The 20286-nt window shown below is 38.0% G+C and overlaps 10 protein-coding genes across 10 annotated transcripts; 8 read left to right on the plus strand and 2 right to left on the minus strand. All coding sequences in view use genetic code 12, as the record gives it.

Annotated features, from left to right (window-relative positions):
- Nucleotides 1-504: 504 nt before the first annotated feature.
- Nucleotides 505-3729, plus strand: CANMA_000755 (pheromone-regulated protein; the record flags this gene model as incomplete). Its single annotated transcript, XM_051818141.1, has 1 exon — nucleotides 505-3729. The coding sequence occupies one exon, from the start codon at nucleotides 505-507 to the stop codon at nucleotides 3727-3729; it is 3225 nt and encodes a 1074-aa protein (XP_051673570.1).
- Nucleotides 3730-3993: 264 nt separating this feature from the next.
- Nucleotides 3994-4989, plus strand: CANMA_000756 (uncharacterized protein; the record flags this gene model as incomplete). Its single annotated transcript, XM_051818142.1, has 1 exon — nucleotides 3994-4989. The coding sequence occupies one exon, from the start codon at nucleotides 3994-3996 to the stop codon at nucleotides 4987-4989; it is 996 nt and encodes a 331-aa protein (XP_051673571.1).
- A 582-nt stretch (nucleotides 4990-5571) lies between these two features.
- On the minus strand, nucleotides 5572-6303 carry CDC34 (SCF E2 ubiquitin-protein ligase catalytic subunit; the record flags this gene model as incomplete). The annotated part of the gene is made up of 1 exon (XM_051818143.1): nucleotides 5572-6303. One exon carries the CDS (start codon nucleotides 6301-6303, stop codon nucleotides 5572-5574), a length of 732 nt encoding a protein of 243 aa, XP_051673572.1.
- A 1403-nt stretch (nucleotides 6304-7706) lies between these two features.
- CANMA_000758 (uncharacterized protein) lies at nucleotides 7707-8756 on the plus strand (the record flags this gene model as incomplete). Its single annotated transcript, XM_051818144.1, has 1 exon — nucleotides 7707-8756. The coding sequence occupies one exon, from the start codon at nucleotides 7707-7709 to the stop codon at nucleotides 8754-8756; it is 1050 nt and encodes a 349-aa protein (XP_051673573.1).
- Nucleotides 8757-8866: 110 nt separating this feature from the next.
- On the minus strand, nucleotides 8867-10312 carry NUC2 (Nuc2p; the record flags this gene model as incomplete). Its single annotated transcript, XM_051818145.1, has 1 exon — nucleotides 8867-10312. One exon carries the CDS (start codon nucleotides 10310-10312, stop codon nucleotides 8867-8869), a length of 1446 nt encoding a protein of 481 aa, XP_051673574.1.
- Nucleotides 10313-10983: 671 nt separating this feature from the next.
- Nucleotides 10984-11631, plus strand: CANMA_000760 (uncharacterized protein; the record flags this gene model as incomplete). Its single annotated transcript, XM_051818147.1, has 1 exon — nucleotides 10984-11631. One exon carries the CDS (start codon nucleotides 10984-10986, stop codon nucleotides 11629-11631), a length of 648 nt encoding a protein of 215 aa, XP_051673575.1.
- A 1043-nt stretch (nucleotides 11632-12674) lies between these two features.
- On the plus strand, nucleotides 12675-13592 carry CANMA_000761 (uncharacterized protein; the record flags this gene model as incomplete). The annotated part of the gene is made up of 1 exon (XM_051818148.1): nucleotides 12675-13592. One exon carries the CDS (start codon nucleotides 12675-12677, stop codon nucleotides 13590-13592), a length of 918 nt encoding a protein of 305 aa, XP_051673576.1.
- Nucleotides 13593-14449: 857 nt separating this feature from the next.
- CANMA_000762 (uncharacterized protein) lies at nucleotides 14450-15481 on the plus strand (the record flags this gene model as incomplete). The annotated part of the gene is made up of 1 exon (XM_051818149.1): nucleotides 14450-15481. The coding sequence occupies one exon, from the start codon at nucleotides 14450-14452 to the stop codon at nucleotides 15479-15481; it is 1032 nt and encodes a 343-aa protein (XP_051673577.1).
- A 506-nt stretch (nucleotides 15482-15987) lies between these two features.
- On the plus strand, nucleotides 15988-18744 carry PLC1 (phosphatidylinositol phospholipase C; the record flags this gene model as incomplete). The annotated part of the gene is made up of 1 exon (XM_051818150.1): nucleotides 15988-18744. The coding sequence occupies one exon, from the start codon at nucleotides 15988-15990 to the stop codon at nucleotides 18742-18744; it is 2757 nt and encodes a 918-aa protein (XP_051673578.1).
- A 110-nt stretch (nucleotides 18745-18854) lies between these two features.
- Nucleotides 18855-20276, plus strand: ENP1 (snoRNA-binding rRNA-processing protein; the record flags this gene model as incomplete). The annotated part of the gene is made up of 1 exon (XM_051818151.1): nucleotides 18855-20276. One exon carries the CDS (start codon nucleotides 18855-18857, stop codon nucleotides 20274-20276), a length of 1422 nt encoding a protein of 473 aa, XP_051673579.1.
- Nucleotides 20277-20286: the final 10 nt, after the last annotated feature.

A 20286-nucleotide genomic window follows, 5' to 3' on the forward strand; every position in this document is an offset into this window, starting at 1 on the left:
CAGCAGGTGATAGTATAAACTCAGCTCAAGACCTTATGAGTTTTAAAAAATGAAAAGCAAATGAGTATAGTTTCCTTCATATATGATGATATGTAAATAAAGCAGCTCATGATGTAATTGTTTGCTTTGATTCTTTGTTCTCTAACCCTTTCAAAGGAATCACAAACAAGAAATGAAACAAAAAAAGAATTGACGGAATTTCTACAAAAAATAAAACCCGAAAGAAAGAGACCTTCTTCTTACTAATTAAACGCTTTAATATAGGCAACCCACCAACTAACCCCCAAGGAGTACAAAAGACGACTAACAAAGGGATACATAACTTTCGACAAATTCACAAAACAGTAGAAGATAGTATAAAGAGAATTTAATATCCTTACTTCATTCAACAGAACATCACACTCGCTTCATCTTCATTTACATCTTCATCGTCAATAAGATCGATCATCCTTTGAACTGACACAACACCTAGCCCGCAGCATATCATATTCACATATTTAAAATATGTCCCACGACTATTCATCGTCTAGTGATGATGAAAACTTTAACCCAAGTGCTCAAAATCGGTTTCATATCCAAATACCACAACAGCAACTAAATTTGAATGAGGTCCGTAAACAGAATCAAAAGAAGGATAAGTCAAAGTTTACCAAGCAAACATCATCAAATTTCAATAAAGTTGCCAACAAGTTTAATAATAAAAAGAGCAGCCTGAAAAAGTATCCCGATTCGTATATTCCTCGTGACCCGAGGGCTTCTTTAAATGCGTCAAGGCTGTCGCATGCGTCTTTTGAAGAAGAAGGTGGTGGAAGTGGAGATAGTGACTCTAATTCTGACGATGAGTTTAACCCTGCTTCTTCTGCATCAGGAAATCAGAACTTGCCTCATTTTAAATTTGATGCCAATGATATAAGAAAAAGTCAAGGTCCAGTTGATAGCGATGACGATGATTCTGATGATGGTAGTTATCAAGATCAAACGCATACTGACTTTACACATCTTCAACAGGCGCCTCATGAACAATTCTACCAAACTGATTCATCAGACGAGGAGGACCCAAGAAGAAAAGATGAGCATCGTCCTGAATCACTTCATCAGGACCATTTACAAAGGTCGAAATCAAGTGCATCAAGAAAATCATCAGATGACCATACCGCAGCTCATACTGCATCGTCATCGTCATCGTCATCACGACAAAATCGTAAACCTTCAATCCACTCAATGCGTTCACATGAAACTAACCGCAGTTCGTCCAAAAGGAGTATCACTAGTGGATCCAAGGACTCTAATGGAGGTTTAAGAGGCATTCTTCGCAAAATGTCGTTAGCTGATCGTATTCCTTCCGAAGATCATGACATTAGTCGTAGTGATACGTTTCTAGGAAGAGTCCTTGGTGGAGGTCATCAAGGGTTGAGTGGAGGCGGATTAGCTCCCGGTGCAAGTAGGGCATCTAGAGATAACAATGCTAATGCCGATGAAGAGAAACGTGTTGGGTTTGCCGAAAACGAAAATGATCGTGGTGATCATCATGATATTGAATTACAACCATTATCGAAATATGATGATTTAAGTGATGAAGTTAAGGCTTTGGTTGATCAACATATTCCCGATGCGGCATTGCATTCAACAAATGCAAGTACCAATACAAGTGCTGATGTGACACCAACGCGTAGCACTGATGATTTGCTCAATGAAAAGACTAAAGATGATGAGAACAAAGAAGAGCGCAAAAAGTCATCCGATAAAGATGAAGATCAAAATAAAGATAATCCATTTTATGCCCCCAATCCCGATCTTTTCCTTCGTGGACATAACAATTCAGAATCGAATGAATTAGCTGGCGTTGATGGTAATTACATCGAGCCTCCAAAACACGTTCAAGCCGGTGTCTTGTCTTCATTATTGCGTTTGTATCAACAACCAGCCGAGAATAAATCAGCAAGTTCATTGAGTAATGTTGACACCAATGACTCAACTGTTGATAGTTTTGAGGACCACAGAAAACCTACCCTGCATTTAGACTTGACCAAGTTTGGAACTGAAGTTGGCGCGGGAGTTAAATATGGGATGAAGTCAGCACAGCAGAGTGCTAGTAAGGGGTACCTGGGTATTAAAGCTTCAGGAAAAGCTATTGGAAAAGCTGCTAATAGAATGAGACGTTTTGACGGCAGCAAGGGAGCTGGAGCTGATGATCAACGGTTACACGACGCAAGCGACGACGACGACGACGACGACGATGATGATGATGGTCACAATGGTGGTGGCGATGGTAAAGGCAAATATGACGCTGGTGGCTTGCCATCTTTCCAAAACGCAAAGCCAAAAATACCTAAAAAGAAGGTGACTGACCCAGCTGCCAAGTTGAAGAAATTGAAGCGTAACAAAAAAGCAGAAAGATTGCGTATCACTGTCCATATAGCTGATGTCTTGCAGCGACAACGGTTTATCGTCAACATGTGTCGTGCATTGATGTTGTATGGAGCACCAACGCATAGATTGGAAGAATATATGGTTATGACATCGCGAGTGTTGGAGATTGATGGCCAATTCATTTATTTTCCTGGATGTATGTTGGTATCTTTTGGTGATGCAGCCACAAGGACTTCCGAAGTTCATCTTGTGCGATGTGCTCAAGGAATCAACTTGGGTAAACTATCTGACGCTCATAAGCTTTATAAAGCGGTGACACATGATTTAATCGGGGTTGAAGAAGCCTCCAAAAAGTTGGATGATTTATTAAAGGAAAAAAACAAGTTCTCACCTTGGTTATGTATATTCTTTTATGGGCTTGGGTCATTGGCAGTCACACCTTTTGCCTTTGATGGTGGATGGATCGATTTGCCTATAAGTTTTGGTATTGGATTATGTGTGGGATTTTTGCAATTTTACGTGTCAACATTGTCAAACTTGTACTCGAATGTGTTTGAAGTATCATCAGCCATTGTTGTTTCCTTTATAGCTAGAGGTATTGGATCCATACGTGGTGGAGATTTGTTTTGTTTCAGTGCTATTGCTCAAGGTTCATTGGCCATTATCTTGCCTGGTTACATTATCTTATCAGGATCATTGGAGTTGCAATCGAGAAATATTGTTGCTGGATCAGTGAGAATGTTCTATGCCATTATATATTCCTTGTTTCTTGGGTTCGGAATCACGTTGGGATCAGCGTTATTTGGATGGGTATATCATGATGCAACGTCAGAAAACAGTTGTTCCGCGGGGCATACTATTGATGATAAATGGAGAATCTTGTTTGTGCCCCTTTTCGCCACATGTCTAGGATTACTTAATCAAGCCAAATGGCGTCAATTGCCAATCATGATCATCATTGCTAGTGTCGGTTATATTGGAACCTATTTCGCGGGTAAACATTTCTCCAACGTTACTGAATTCACCGCTTGTATTGGTGCTTTTATTGTTGGTATCTGTGGTAATTTGTATTCACGTATTTGGAAGGGGGTCGCGGTATCAGCCATGTTGCCGGCCATTTTCGTCCAAGTTCCCTCTGGTATTGCATCCAAGAGTTCATTGATTTCTGGTTTACAAACGGCCGATCAAATTACGAATCGAAATGGAACGGAAACTACTACAACTACCGATACCACTAGTTCTTTAAGTTTTGGTGCGACAATGGTTGAAGTTTCAATTGGTATTAGTGTTGGGTTATTTGCTGCTGCATTGTTTGTGTATCCATTTGGTAAAAAGGGCACTGGGTTGTTTACCTTGTAAATGGAGTGGTGAGAAAGTGGTTTTTGCGAAACAGGAAGGCTATTTTGGGGTTGTTAGGTTTTGCAACAGTATATTTTAAGTTATAGAAAAAGGGGACATATATAGAGTTGGAATTAGATATTTAAGTTTAATTAAAATTAGACAGTTTTAGAAGATAATCTTTGGTGTAGATGTACTTGTGAAGATCAAGGAATGTGTGAATAACCACTTGTTAGCACCATTTTAATCCTTCTTCTGTGAAGTGACGACGCAAAAAAAAAACATATGTTGAACAAAAGTTCACCAGACATTCGCAAGACTAAAAGGTCCATAAACTTAAACCAACCTGGTTATCTAACGCCCACAGAATATTCAATTACCCTCGACGCCTTCTACTTAATGTTGCAACAAAATCAAATATCAAACTTGCTCAAATCAGCACTACTGTCTCCATCATCATCATCATCATCTAACACATCTATACCCAAGTTCCGTTCCATTTCAATCTCCTTGTTATCTAACCATGGTAACCCATTGATTTCACTTAGTACCAAGTCGCAACTGCCTCAGCTGCAGGTTAAGGGAGATAACTACCGACTGCAATCACACCTGCAGCTTCAATCGTTGCACAGTTCTAAAGCGGGAACACCAACAACAGGTGGAGACGAATACGAACAAAGTTTCAATATTGGTACAAATCCATCGTTTTCCCAAGTCAGTGCCAGTGAAGAAGGGCAAAATAATGAAATCACATCGGATCAATTGAAAATATACTCCCTAATTGCCTACAATTCAACTATTGAATCAAGTGATTCCAATGAAGCAAATGATGAACAAGATTGGTCAATTGTTGATTTTGGTAACGTGAGATGTATAATATCAAAAGTTGATCTTGATCATACCACATCAAAACAACATAATACTGGTGGAACTCATGGTCGGAACGAGAATGGACAAGCAATCAAACGCAAAGTTGGTAGTAATACAATAGATATTACCGAAAATGCTACCAAAGTAGAAGTAGAGGCAGAAGCAGGTGATAACGATGATGTAAGTGATTACGATAGAGACGATTCAGGTACCTTATTTAATGGATACTTTGTCGTATTATTCTATCAAAAGTCAACACCGACTGCAACTTCAAATGAGGCAAATAAGTCAACTGAACTTGAACTGCAAGGTGAAGTTGAAGTAGATGCTATTGCCAAAGTTAAGATAGATTCGGTGGTGGATGCATTAACTCAAGGATTAAGAGGATATCATGAGATGACTGCATATTAACTAATCAAACTACAAGAAAGGATTGTGTGTGTTTCTATTTTGTGAAAAACAATGTAGCTGGGTCATTAGTTGAAGCAATGTTATCTCACATGTGTATACGCTTAGCTACACTATTGTAATAAACCCAACAATACAATTCAAAGAGTTGTATTAAGCTTGCTCAAACCAAGTGAAAGCTAAACAACAACGAATACAGTAGCAAATTACATTAACAATAAACCAATTAGTATATATGATATAATAATATTGTATAAAAATATACGGAGGTATAAAAAAAAAAGATAATTAAAAATTATGCTAAAAAGGTGTAGTAAAAGAGAAAAGGAAAAAGAAGAAGAAAGAACATTGATCATGATGATTCGTTTCAAAATAGATGGTGGTGATGTAGTTGGGAGAACGTTAGTTAGATTCTTGGCCTAGCTTAAAAAGGCAATTGCAATTGATTGATTAAATGATTCACTCTTTGTTTGACGTGAAATATAGGAAGTTGTAATCCTTCTAATAGGCAATTTGAAAATAGAACACCAAAAAATGTCACCTAAAAGTGTGTGTGTGTGTGTGTGTGTGTGTGTGTGTTTATTTTTATTTGGCAATCATTTCTTCATCTTCCTCCTCTTCCTCTTCTTCTTCGTCATCTTCTTCATCACCTTCATTTTCATCCATCAAGCTTTCTTCATCAAAACTCTCTTCTTCTTCACTTTCATACCAGAAATCCTCGTCTACTGGATCATCAATCAACTCTCGGTTCTTAACTCCCAGACTATTACTGTAAGCAACTGAAGAATCATCAGGCATGATGAAATCCTCAGGAATATCCTTCTTTGACCGTTCAACCTCCTTCAATACTTTTTTCTTGTACTCGGCAAAATTCTTTCTAAATTCAACTGAAGCGTCAATATTTGCTGGTGAGTTGCCATTAGGATCATCCAAAAGGGAAATAATGGAGATTAATACACTTTCCACAGTTTGTGCTGGTGACCAAGTCTCACTTTCGGGTTCGTCGCTGGTGGGGTCACCACCTTGATGCAAGATACTTATACATAACCGCCCATCACGATAAATGTTGGGGTGGTAAATGGCAGGTGTGAAGCGGAATGAGGGTGGACTAAAGGGGAAATCCTGGGGGAATCTCATTTGTCCTTTAAAGTAGCCTCCATGGTATAATGAATCGGGGTTGAGTACCATAACACCAATATTCCACAAGAAAATGTTGTCATCATCTAATTCGATGTGGAATGAAGGGATCCTCTTTTTGGGGTCAGTTAAGTCTTTAAATTGTCGTTGTAATATGGCAGCAGCTGATTTTGAACTCATCTTTTGGTTGTTACTCTGTGGATGTGTGGTTGTTTCTGCGATTGTGTAGTTGTGATTGTTTTTGTAGTGAAAGTGTTTACAATCTAATGATGTGTCTGTTTAAAGTAGAAACTAGTAGTGTGTGTTTGAAGATAAAGTGTTGATGTGATATGATGTGATGTGATTTGTTCTGATGTATATGATAAAGTAGTGGTAGTAGTCTCTCTATGTATGTGTATGTGTGTGGTTGTGGTAATCTAATGTATTTGTGAGAGTGAGTTGTGGTGTATTGTGAGTTGTTGTTGTTGTGAGTTGTTGTTGTTGTGAGTTATTGTAAGTTGTTGTTGTTGTTGTTGTGGTGGTGGTGGTGGTGTTGAGTGATTGTTTAAAATTTTGTTGTTTGTTGTTTTGTTCTGGTGGTGTGTGTGTTGTGTGTCTGCCTGTTGTGAGTAAGAATTTCTTTTTCCTCTTTCCTACTTCCTACTTTTCCTTTTGTTTTTTTTGTTTTTTATTTTTAATTTCTTTTTTTGTTGTTTTTTTGCTTCATTCGCATTTCCACATTTAACATTTCTTTTTATTCTTTCTATTTATTTTGTTACGCTACCAGCTGTTATCAAAAAAAAAAATAAGTCATCCACTACAGTCAGTCGTCATACACCACTAACTAAAGTAGTTATTTTGGTGTCTTTTAATAAGCTTTACAAACTAATATAGAAGATGACTACTTTACACTAGCTTAGATACCCCTTAACCTACAAGATCTTTCCTAAGTATCTGGTACAGAATAGATATAGCAAGAGTTACACACACACACACACACATACACAGTTCAAAGATATTGATATGTTTACCATTGTAGTGACTAGATACTTGTTACTTCATCTCAAATTATAGAATAACTACTTCCTACTATTCTAACTTTTTGATTGCAAAAAAGCAAGTTGCTCATCAGAATGGGATATGTCCTAAAACTTTAACACACGACATTAAATCATTTACAGCACAGTGAAAATCTAGACCTCCCTCTGAGTTAGCAATTACAATTTACACAGTGCAATCAACTGAAAGTTATAACTGCTCGTTATAGACGATTATGTCTACTCATTGGAAAAAGTAGTATACTTCTTCTCTGCTCGTCTAGTAGCAACAGTACATACGTATCTTATGTGGCTCTACCAACTAATCGTTTATTTCTATTTGGTGACGCTTTTTGATAAATTCCGATAATCGCACACACAACATATATTTCACACTTTTGCATCTTACACTACAGCCATCAAACATACAGATCGATAACAGATTCAACGATCAAGAGAACCCACTACTCACGTCACTAAATACACTACAAACCCCACACTAATATATATATATTCTATTTCTATCCAAAGAAAATCAACATTGCTGTCGTGTCCTCCTCCCCCATTATGATATATCAATCAATTCGACTATTTGCCACTTCCTCGTCCCCATCTTCCTTTGCTAATCAAAACTACTACCAACTACTAGAACTACCCACAAATGCCACAATCAAAGAAATCAAACTACAATTCAAGAAACTATCCAAGAAATACCATCCTGATTTAAACCAGCACTTGGATGCAGAAGCCAAGCAAGAGAATAATTCAAAATACGTAGCCATGGTTAATGCTTACGATACACTTAAAGATATCAAAAAGAAACGAGCCTATGATCAATCATCAAGCACCGGAGGTGGTTTCTCCTCCTCTAACTCCAACCGCCGATCAAATGAATACAACAAATACTACGGTGAAGCCAAATATTATTCCCGTAGTGGAAAATCAACATATTCAGCCTCGGGGTTAAACACTAAACGACATAAAGTCAAATACCAACATAGTGGATCAACAGGTGCAAACCAACTGCGGTTTTCCGGTGAGCATATAAACCATGGTGATAAGTATGATGTACCTCATTTCGATTATGATAAGCATTTAAATCGAAATTTGCGATTTGAACAACGCATTATTGATAAATATATGGATCCAGCTACGAGAGATCGGATTTTGAGTCAATTGCAAAGTTCAGGCGAACATATTTCTGAAGAATTGAAAACTAAACATTTGTTACGTCATGTGAAGATGATTAAACCGGGGTATGAGTCAGGCGGTAATGGAGAGGTACCTAGTAGTGGTGGTTATGGTAGTGCTAGTGCTGGTAGTGCTGGTAGTGCTGGTACCAATGGGGGACCCACCTCTAGCAGCACCGGAGGACCAAATGCTAGTGGATATAGAACCAACTATGGTGCTCCTAAATATACCCATAACGTCAAGTACGGTCAAAGTACAAATTATCAAGGTGCAGCCACATATCAAAACTTGTATCAGAAACCCAAAACATCAAACTATGGATACAATTCCACCAATGATAATGACGATCAAGGTGGAGTTGCCAAATTATTTACTGCCTTGGGCGCTGGTACTTCATTATATATTCTTTATAAAATCATATTCTAGATACCTTACAATACATATATATTCCTTGGTCTCTTTTTATTTTTTTTATTACTGTACATTATACACCAACTTCACTCCTCATCTATCTCCTTCCCCGCTTTAGTTCTTATCTAACGATCAACTTCACCAAACACTAAATCCATAGTACCAATAATAGCCACGGCATCAGCTAAAAGATTACCTCTAGCAATGTGATCAAATGCACCCAAGTGAGCAAATCCAGGAGCTCTGATCTTACATCTGTATGGTCTTTCACTTCCATCACTAACGACATAAACGGCCATTTCTCCCTTTGGTGCTTCAATAGCAGTATAAGTTTCACCTTGAGGTACAGCATACCCCTTCGTAAACAAAAGGAAATGATGAATCAAAGCTTCCATATCTTCCTTCATTAAGCTTCTTGGTGGTGGCGACACATTATAATCTTCAACTTTAACTGGTCCTTGAGGCATATCATTTATACATTGGAAAATGATTCTCAATGATTGACGAAATTCCGACATACGGATTAAATAACGATCATAACAATCACCATTTAACCCAACGGCAATGTCAAAGTCAACCAAATCGTAAGCATCATATGGTTGTGATTTACGTACATCAAAGGGGATTCCTGAACCTCGCAACATTACTCCTGAACAAGAATAATTCAAGGCATCGTCAGCAGTAACGGTACCAACATTTATAGTACGTTCCTTCCAAATACGGTTATCAGTACACAATTCTTCAATTTCATCAATACGATCTCCAAATTGAGTGGCCCACATGTATATATCATCCAACAACCCAGCAGGTAAATCTTGTGACACACCTCCTGGTCTCACATAGGCACTATGCAATCTAGCACCCGAAACACGTTCATAAAACTCCATCAACTTTTCACGCTCTTCGAACCCCCACAAGAATGGAGTTAATCCACCAACATCCATAATATGGGTCAATACTGACATACAATGGTTTAAAACTCTCGTGATTTCTCCAAACAAGGTACGAATATACTTGGCTCTTAATGGAACTTCAAGATTCAACAATTTTTCAACTGCCAATGCAAACACTTGTTCATTAGTCATCATGGAAACATAATCCAATCTATCGAAATAGGGCAATGCTTGCATATAAGTCTTTGTTTCAATTAATTTTTCAGTGCCTCGGTGCAATAATCCAACGTGAGGATCACTACGAATAATTTCTTCACCATGCAATTCCAAAATCAAACGCAACACACCGTGAGCTGCTGGATGTTGAGGACCAAAATTTATAGTGAAATGACGAATCTTGGTGTTTTGTTTCGAAATTTGATCAGGATCATCGGATTTATCCCACATCATATTGGTCTCATCCATAACTTCAGTAAATGTGGTCTTGCCAAACATTCCTGGTGGATCAGAGTATTTCTGGACTTTTCTTCCCAATGGAGTAACGGCATTGGCAGTGGTTGGCTGCTTGTTGGGAGTGTTGGTAGGTAATGGCGTTGGTGTTTGGGCATAGTACCTTATACATGATAGCGACTGCTTGACTTGTTTGATGGAGTTGGATACTCTTGATGCCCTCAACATGATTGTGAATAGTGTGCTATGTTTAGGTATGAATGATGCGAGGGGTGGAATATGTGGTGTGATGCAATAAATATAAAGCTAATCCAAGAGGCGAGTATATATACCTTTGCTGCTGCTACTATTGTTGTTGTTGCCAAATGGTCAATCTCCTAATTGAATAATTTTCGTTTCTTTGTTAAAAAAATGGCCCTTCGTTAAAAAGAGATATATCACTACCAATTGAATCATAAAAAAAAATTTGTGTGTGTTTACTAAATAAATTTATTTTATTGGCTACACTTCTTTTTAAGCATAGTAATAATAAATTGGGTGAATATACACGACTTAATGAAGTCATGTGACTTGTGTGTCGTATAAATTAATATGTCGCAACTATTTACGACACTCCGCGAAGAAAAAGAAATTAAACGCTACCGACTGGAATTAATCTAGACCTTTGTAGTTGGTTTTTAAAAGGTAATAATAGCCAGTATACATTATATGCAGTACATGGCTGATAAAAAAAAAAGACAGAAGACAAGACAAAAACTTGAAATTTCTTTAACCACTTCTTGCGCGAGAGATTCTTTCCAAAATTCTCTCTTCCCTTTCTTCTTTTTTTTTTTCACAACCAAAAGCACCTTAAAGCAGAACCCCATTTTCTTTTATTTTTGGCATATACATCACAAGTAATGAACTTCCCTACTAGTACTACCACAACTGAAATAACGCCACCTCCACAGCCACAATCTTTCCCACAACAACTCCAGCCCGACTCCCAGCACAATAAACGAAGAAATGACGACTTTGAAGTTAATCAACAACGATTCAAGAATATGACGCAAGAAGAAGCCATAAATTCCACTACTGAATGGCCTCAATTCATCCACCCAGATGGGGGCATAGTTAAAATATCGCCATGGGGGTCGATACGAGAATACACTGATCCTAAAACTAACGAAACTATAACTAAATTTGAAGATTGTAATTTTGAAGAGTATTCGTTCAAGTCGGAAACGGTGGAGAAGTTGTATCAAACACCCGATACGCCACAGTCGTTATACCATCGAAATACCAATCAGTCACATGATCACAACAATCCTGCTACTACAGCCAATTCGTCATCACGGTTTACCTTGAGCCCGAGTAATGAAGTTGAAGGATATGTCGTTGATGGATACGGTCGTCACCAAAACGATGATGCTGTATCATTTTCAAGTGCCAATGATATGACTCATCAATACCCAGTTGAGCAGGAGAATTACTTTGGTATTGGTGGTGAACAAATGGAGGAATTTGATTGTAGTTACAATGAAGATGAAGATGAAAAGATGATTTAGGTTTTCTTTTGTTTTTTTAAACTTTTTCTAGGTGGATTTATTTGTAATATTATTTTATTCAGTTCAATAAGACTCTGCTGTAGATCCTAGTAAAGAAGAAGGTGAAGGTGGCAGCTTTACTCAACTGCAGTGAAATTGACTTTTCAAATTTGTTCTCCACATCACTCGTTCATGTTGTAATTTAAAAACTTGGTGTCATTGCCACTGTAGTTACAATATACAGTTCTCTCGAGTTCTTCAATCATCAATTGAGCCGTGATCTGAAAAGAGTTACCTATGTTTCTCCTCATGATCAACATAAACTGATTACACTGTTCAATATATTCAACGCGCGTCCAATTGAGACGCGACGCAATTTTTGCTTTACCAAATTTCCACAATTCTTCTCTGGTTTTGCTTCTGGGTAGCCTAGAACGCAACAACAGCACATATCAGTTAGTAAAGCCTATACTTGTGTATTTGGGGGCTGTCTACACACATGATAATTTGTGTCTCAATGCATTTTTACATGGAGCTTTTGTTCTAAATATGATGTGGTTGCATAAACAAAAAGATAGTTGCAAATAACTAAAGCAACAGCAAACACGAAAAGTCTAGGTTTGAATCATTTAGCACAGCTTGAATCTAACGGCATGGTTTGACTATTTTGACTCTATGTTTCAATTGAAGCAATTTGATTTTTACTTTCAATTTATTATACTGATGACCACCTGGTGCAAAATAGGCGATACATTTTGCACAACTTTAGAAGCAAATACTTGAACAATAATAGTCCAAGTCATTAACTTTGTAGCACTTGGAATTATAACTACCTATCTAAGTTAAACGAATACTGCTATTTGAACGGCGGTGGTGTATTGTCGAAGTACATAGCCAGTTCGTTACTCCTTTGTTATTTCCTAGTTTGAAGATATAGATACCCAAAACTCTTGCCCACACAAAAAGAGATTGAAGTGTGGTAGAAATTTCCCTCTATGTAACATAGTAACCAAAGCTCGCCCAATAACGTACACTTTGAAGTTGAAGTAATTATTACCCGCATAATGCATCTCAGCGATTTACCATTTGAAGTTTTAAGGAAAATAGTTTCATTGGCCGAATATAGCTTGTTCAAGCTACCTCCATTAAAAAAAGCCTACCAGGTTACTTGCCAGTTAGGTAAATATCAGTATTTTAAAAGTGTGTATGAAGATCTGGTATATATCAATGCTGGCAACAAACTTGACTCCAAGTTTTACACGAAATATATAATCATCGACTTGAAAGACCTTAAACTTGTAATTAATCATCATTTGAAATGCAAATTTGGGAAGTGCTCTCAACTTTATTCTTATTATGATTCAGAAATAACAACATTTCTTACTGGTTACAAGTTGTTGAAGTACTGGACGGGGAAGTTTGATAAAATGCACTATTTGCAGTTTCCAGATATCGGTTTTATGCCAGGGTATTCGAGACTTAAAAAAGCAGCTCTAATTGATCTTCCCTATGGAGCATATAGAGAAGACCCATATCAAGGAATAAAAAGATTGAATACGCAACTATACTGGAAATCAGAATCTGATTACGATTTGGTCAGAAACTTGTATAGTATTACCATTAGTTTAACTGTAGGTCAATATCTTCAGTTTACAAAGAATATGAGGGATTTTAAAGGCGGGTTAAAGCTTTCACCTACCATTTTACATATTTATCTAAGATTTGCACCTCAGAATATTGACGGGAAAATCCACTCCATTCCCTGGCCGTATCCAAAAGCATTTCCTAAAGCATGGATAGATTATTTGTTCGACTTTTCAAGGCTTCAAGTTTTTGCTTTGCGTTACTTTGCCCCAGAAACAACCTTGGTATCTGTGCATCGCCCTATCTCCGCAATACAAGAGCAAAGGCACAGATCAAAGTATGAATGGAATGCTACAATCGCATTAAGTATCGTTATCATCGTGGTGTATGGCAGGTAGATCTTGAAAATGATGGAGCTATATTTGTTAACAGACGATTTGTTTAAGGATAGCCAACACTCAATATAAAGAAAACAAGGCTGTGACAATATTTTCGTAATAGTATTACCACACCACTCTCTGTTTTACGAGAAAAGGTGACCACGCAGTTATCCAAATATTCTTACACTGTCGATTGATTTAACGCTCTGACAAGGATCGGAGTGTATAATTCTAGTTGTAGAGTTCCACACTGTGGTAGGTAGACTTTTTTGTCACAATATCGCTTTGTCCCTCTTCTCCTGACACTTGCATTATCTTGCGTCATTTCAATATATAACCTTTGTTGAGATCTCCAAAAATTTGCTGTTAAATATAGATAGGATCAGAATAAATATAAAGAAAGAGGGGAAAGTTGTGGAGAGTTTAGGTTTTAAGCACTTGATATTTTTTTCCCCTCAAATGTAGATACGTTTCCCAATCAGCGGAGAGATAATTATAATCTCTCTGCTGACTAATCCACTAAAGTTCAGATTGAAATAAGGATGGCGAAGAAGAAGAAGATGGACAAGAACAGGAATATGAAACGTTTCATCAAATTAACAATAAAAATAGTAAAAGAAGTTCATTATGGTGGTGGTGGTGGCAGGTTTTTGAAATGTGGAGAAAAAAGCAAAAAGCAAAAAAGACAACAAACACAAACAATTGAACAAACAATTGAACAAACAATTGCTTAAAACGCTTTGTTTGCTTTGCTTTGCTTTGCTCTATATTTCTCTTTCTCCGCTCTTATATATTTATAACTTTATCACCTTATCACAAATGACTGATTCTCCTATAATCGTGAATGTTACTGATCTTATTGACATTCAGTCATCATGAAAGATAAGTCACTCCAGCTTCAAGACTTGCCACTAGAGCTACTCCTTCGTGTACTTCCCATTGATGAGTGTCTACTAAACCAACCTTTGGAAATATCTATACCATGGCTCAACTTTATGGAGCCTAAAAGGCGATTTCGATTGTTGGCGGAGAGTGGCATAGGAAATGCTCGATGTGGGCATAAATTTGATTTGGAATTAAAGTATGGCAAGTTGATATACGTCAACTTTGGCACGCCAGTTGACTCAAAGTACCTCAAAGATTACATCATATTCGATCACAATACTATTGAAGACACCATATACGAGTATCCTGATTTTGTCAGATGTTTAAAGATTTGGACTGGCGATTTGGACCACGATGAATACTTGTGGTTTGCATTTGCCAAAGTTCAAAGCTGTCATTCGAGACATTTGCAAGATGTTGTGTTTACAGATGGAATCGAGTTGGACCCTTGCACTGAAATTCAATTAAATTGCTTGATATTGGGCTCATTTTGTCTACCTATGCAAAAATCCAGGAAACTTTTTCACCATTTGAGGGAGGAATTTGTGTCCAACTTGAAGCACGTTGAGTTTGACATGACTGTACAAAACTTTCTCAAACTCAAAGATGTGTTGAAGGAAATCACTGGCGAATGTCATAAAATTGCCCCCACCACACTACATATATACTTGAATTTGGAAAATAATCGCACCTATCCCCAAAAATTCCCTATTGAATGGATCACTAGCATTTTCAATTTACAACTGGTGGAGGAGTTTTCTCTCCATTATTACAACAAAAGTACTTCTATTGGCTACTTGAATGATTGGATTGAGAAGATGCCGCATTTAAAGTCATTGAACTTGGGGTTTGGAAACTTGAACTTTAGTCATCTCCCACGACAACTCGAAAATAGCAAGGCTAATATCCAAATCAAGGTAGATAAAAAATACTTCAACTCAATTCAACACAAGTATAATCGTTGCTATTGGCGGGAAAAGAAGTTTAGAGATTGTGTCATTGTTTGTAGGCCAGGACATTAGATATTGTTACTAAATCTTATATATGTCACTAGATTATTTATTTTCAAGACTGACCCTCTTTTGGATTAGGTAAATCTGAATTTTGTAGCTTGGATAATTGGGTTCTTTGCATTGAGTTAGGTATTTATCCAAATTTTGCAACCAAAGTTTCACACACATGAAATTGTAAATTCTCAGAGATATAACCAACTTGAATGGCTCAAGTCATGCAACTCTTTTATACTGTAGTTACCATATACTACTCCCAGGAATTACTATGGACAGTAATAATGGTGTGTATTCAGAATTCATACACGTGACTAACTCACACCCTGACCTAATGTACACGACTGAAGAAGGCTGTATTTTTGTGTGTCACTTCGGACCACTTCTCAGTATACATCCCTCTCATCAAACGATATCGCTAACAGTTGGGTAACAACGCCATTTGCTCACTAGATCAACCAAAGCAGAAGGAATTTCTAGTTTTTCCATAGGAAGCGCTAAGGTTTAAAAAATGAAGAGGCATGAGCTTAGCCAGTGAGTTACATCAAGTGCGATCCATCGATAGTGGAGATGAAGCCAACAGTGCCACCAATACATTTTCCGACTCCACGCCGGGTTTATTACGTAGAATATCATCACCCATTATATCTGACTTGCCGAGCATATTCAGTCACTTAAGGTCCAATGATAGTGAGCCTATGATCAAGAGTGTCAGTGGTAAGAATATAATCAAACGCGTTTTAAGTGGCAACAAGTCAAACGATAGTATTGGTTCGTCTAATTCAATATCATCAGTTGCAAATCCCGTAATAGCAAAAGAACCCCTGAGTGAACCCCCAATTGTAGCAAATGAAGACGACGCGAAAACTTTCGAGTCAGAGTCAAACATATCAAAATCAATCGATCAGTTGAGGATACCCAGTATATTCCATACCGATGGTCTACCGTTATTAAAAGTGTCACACAAATCGAAAAAGAGGATCCTACTATTTATTGATTTAGTGAATTTCTCCTTCCTATGGAAATTGGCTCCTAACCCAACCACTCTGGGCAATAAACGATTATCAATACACGGATCAAATCAGCGAGTTCACGATTTTACAGTTGACGATATTAAATTTGTATACACACATGAAAAGGGTTCAAATTATCGCGAGGAGCTACGAATCTCAAAGGAGTTTGAAACTAGGTGGATAACGTTGGTGTACTTTAATCGCAAAAAGGGCAATTTAAAAATGCTACATTTGATTGCTGATACAGAGCACAATTTTAAACGGTTGAACATGGCCATCACCACTATGAAAGATTTGCGACATCACCTTGCCACTGAGTTTTTAGTTGACTTGAACGAATTGGATGAGGCGCATATGAAGATGATTCTAAATCGAGAAATCCATGTGCAGCAGAAACAACTCACCAAGGAGTACCTCACTTTTAATGATATTTTAAAGTATGCAAGAAGGTTGGGTATCAGTATCAATAAGCTGCATTTGGAGAATATATTCAATAGCGTGTTTGAAGCATATGGTGATTTGGCGGTGGATCTGAAAGAAAAGGGTCTCAACTTTGAGCAATTCAAGGAATTTATATCCATACTAAAGAAAAGAGATGACGTTTTAGCAATCTGGAAGCATTGTTGCATAGATGTTTCGCAAGGAATGAGCAGATTGGATTTTGAAAGGTTCTACTTGGCAGTCCAGCGTGAAAAACAGGATAGAAGCCAAATCAATTTCATTTTTGAGCAGTTCTTGACCAATGGTGGGCATTGGTCTGCCGATGACCTTAATGCTTACCTCATGTCAAGCTTTGCAAATCCAATATTGAATATTGAGACAGACAATTACTATACATATCCTTTGACGGATTATTACATTTCCTCATCTCATAACACCTACTTGACTGGCAGACAAGTGGGAGGCGATTCATCAATAGACGGCTACGTGAGAGCGTTGCAGAGAGGCTGCCGATGTATCGAGATTGATATTTGGGATGGTCCGAATGAAGAAGATTCTAATGCTACTGACCAGGAGCCAATAGTGAACCATGGCAGGACATTCACCAAACCAATAAAGTTTGCCAATGTGGTAAAGACAGTTCAAAAGTTTGCTTTTATCACATCGCCGTATCCGTTGATTCTCAGTTTGGAAATAAACTGCTCTGCCCTGAGTCAGATGAAGGTTGTTAGGATCTTAAAAGACACTTTGGGTGATAGTATGGTGACATCTACTATTGATGATACTTCTACTTTGCCATCGCCAGAAAGACTCAAGTACAAGTTTTTAATCAAGGCGAAAAAGACAAGTCCGTTTAAGCATTTGATTGAAACTGATGAAGGCAGCTTCACAACGTCTACAACCACAACTTCGTTTTCCGAAGACAACGGTGCAAACAAGCTGACTGGGAAAACGTTCAGTTTAAGAAGGAAACCAAAAGCGCCCAAAGTGATTGATCAAGTTAGTGAGTTGGGGGTGTACTTGCAAGGTATCAAGTTTCGTAACTTTTCATTGCCAGAGTCAAAGATATACAATCACTGCTTTTCCCTTAGTGAAAAGGCAATCAACAAGATGATGAAGGATGAGATAAAGAAAACATCGTTGGATAAACACAATAGAAAGTATTTTGTGCGTGTTTATCCATCAGGATACAGAGTCACATCTACGAATTTCAACCCCATAAAGTATTGGCAACATGGGGTCCAAATGGTGGCTACAAATTGGCAAACATATGACCTTGGCCAACAACTAAATGAGGCAACGTTTGAAGGTGTCGATAAAAAAGGTTATGTTTTAAAGCCAGCACATTTACGGAAACCGATAATTAAGAGTTCGAAATTTTTCAAAATGTTCCAGCCTGCTTCCAAGACAATCAGATTTAGTATAAGCATAATCAGTGCCCATCAATTGCTGAAGCCAAAAGACACTGATGATATCATTAGTCCCTTTGTGACGTGTGAAATTATCGGCGCTGATAAAGTCAATTGGGACTCGCCGTCGATGGAACTTGGAAGGACCAAGGCTATCGCCGATAATGGATTTAATCCTATATGGAATGAAACGTTTAGTGGATCCATTACGGGGTCTCTCGATTTGGTTTTTGTTAAATTTGTGGTCAATTCGGTGCCCAATGTAGACAAAATGGACGATGTTGCACCGTTAGGTTTACTAGTTGCCAAATTGAGCTACTTGAAGCAAGGCTATAGGTATTTGTACCTCAACGATTTACTTGGTGAACAGTTGGTGTACTCATCCTTGTTTGTCAAGATTTCGTATGATTCGTGATGTATATGCAATAATGTACGATGAGATGATGATATTTTTTTTTTCTTTTTCTTTTGTAAAAGTAAACCGTCAGACCATAGAGACATCACCTAGCCAAGTTTACGCAAGAGATGGGGAAAATATCCGCTAATGACAAGCTCAAGCAACGTCACAATCCTCTTTTGAAAGATATCTCCTCTCAAGGAGGTAATTTAAGGACAACACCTAGATCAGCAGTTGCAAAGAAAAGAAAGTCCACCACCAATGAAGCCAAAGACAACGATGAGGAAGGGTACTTGGATGCGGTTAGTTCGAGAAAGATCTTGCAGTTGGCAAAAGAGCAACAGGATGAATTAAGAGATGAAGAAGAAGCGCAGGTACCAAGTTTTGCCCAAGCATTCAAACAGCAAGAAGATGCGAGTAGCGATGAGGAAGAGGAGGATGATCAGCAATACTCCGATTTCGAAGAGGAAGGAGAAGAGGAGGAAGTCATTTATGACGAGGAAGAGATTGAAGTTGATGAAAAAGATGCTGAACTATTCAATAAATACTTTCAAAACAATGGGCCATCTGCAAACGGACAGAGTATAAACTTGGCCGATAAGATTCTTGCCAAGATCCAAGAAAAAGAACTGCAACAGCACCAGCACCAGCAACACCATCCACAAGGGGGAGAAAGACCCGAAGATGCCGTTTTACTACCCCCAAAAGTCATTATGGCGTATGAGAAAATTGGTCAGATATTATCAACATACACACACGGAAAGTTGCCCAAATTATTCAAAATCTTGCCCAGTTTGAAAAATTGGCAGGATGTGTTGTACGTGACTAATCCCGAAAAATGGACTCCTCATGCTACTTATGAAGCAACCAAGTTATTTGTGTCCAATTTAACCGCCAATGAGGCGCAAAAATTTGTCGAATCGGTGCTTTTGGAGAAATTTAGAACATCGATTGAGGACTCGGATGATCATTCATTGAACTATCACATTTATCGTGCATTGAAAAAATCATTGTATAAACCAGGTGCATTCTTCAAAGGGTTTTTATTGCCATTAGTGGATGGATATTGTTCAGTTCGTGAAGCAACCATTGCGGCTTCGGTGTTGACAAAAGTTTCCGTGCCTGTGTTGCACTCTTCAGTTGCATTAGCTCAGTTGCTACAAAGGGATTTCAGTCCGGCTACTACAGTATTCATTAGAGTGTTGATTGAAAAGAAGTACGCTCTCCCATATCAAACTTTGGATGAGTTGGTTTTCTATTTTATGCGATTTAGAAATGCAGCACAAGACCAAATGCAAATCGATGAAACTTCGGAGGATAAGAAAGGACCGCAGTTGCCGGTTGTGTGGCATAAGGCGTTCCTATCCTTTGCACAACGTTACAAGAACGACATTACTGATGATCAAAGAGATTTCTTGCTTGAAACAGTTAGGCAGAGATTCCATCACGCTATAGGGCCCGAAATAAGAAGAGAATTGTTAGCAGGTAAGCCAAGAGCAACTGCTGGCGATGTACCAAAGAAAGATGGGTTAATGGTGGATGCATTTTAGTTTGTATATT

The sequence above is a fragment of the Candida margitis genome (genome assembly GCF_024628925.1).
Source record: "Candida margitis strain CBS 14175 chromosome Unknown scaffold8, whole genome shotgun sequence".
NCBI lineage: Eukaryota > Fungi > Ascomycota > Pichiomycetes > Serinales > Debaryomycetaceae > Lodderomyces > Lodderomyces margitis.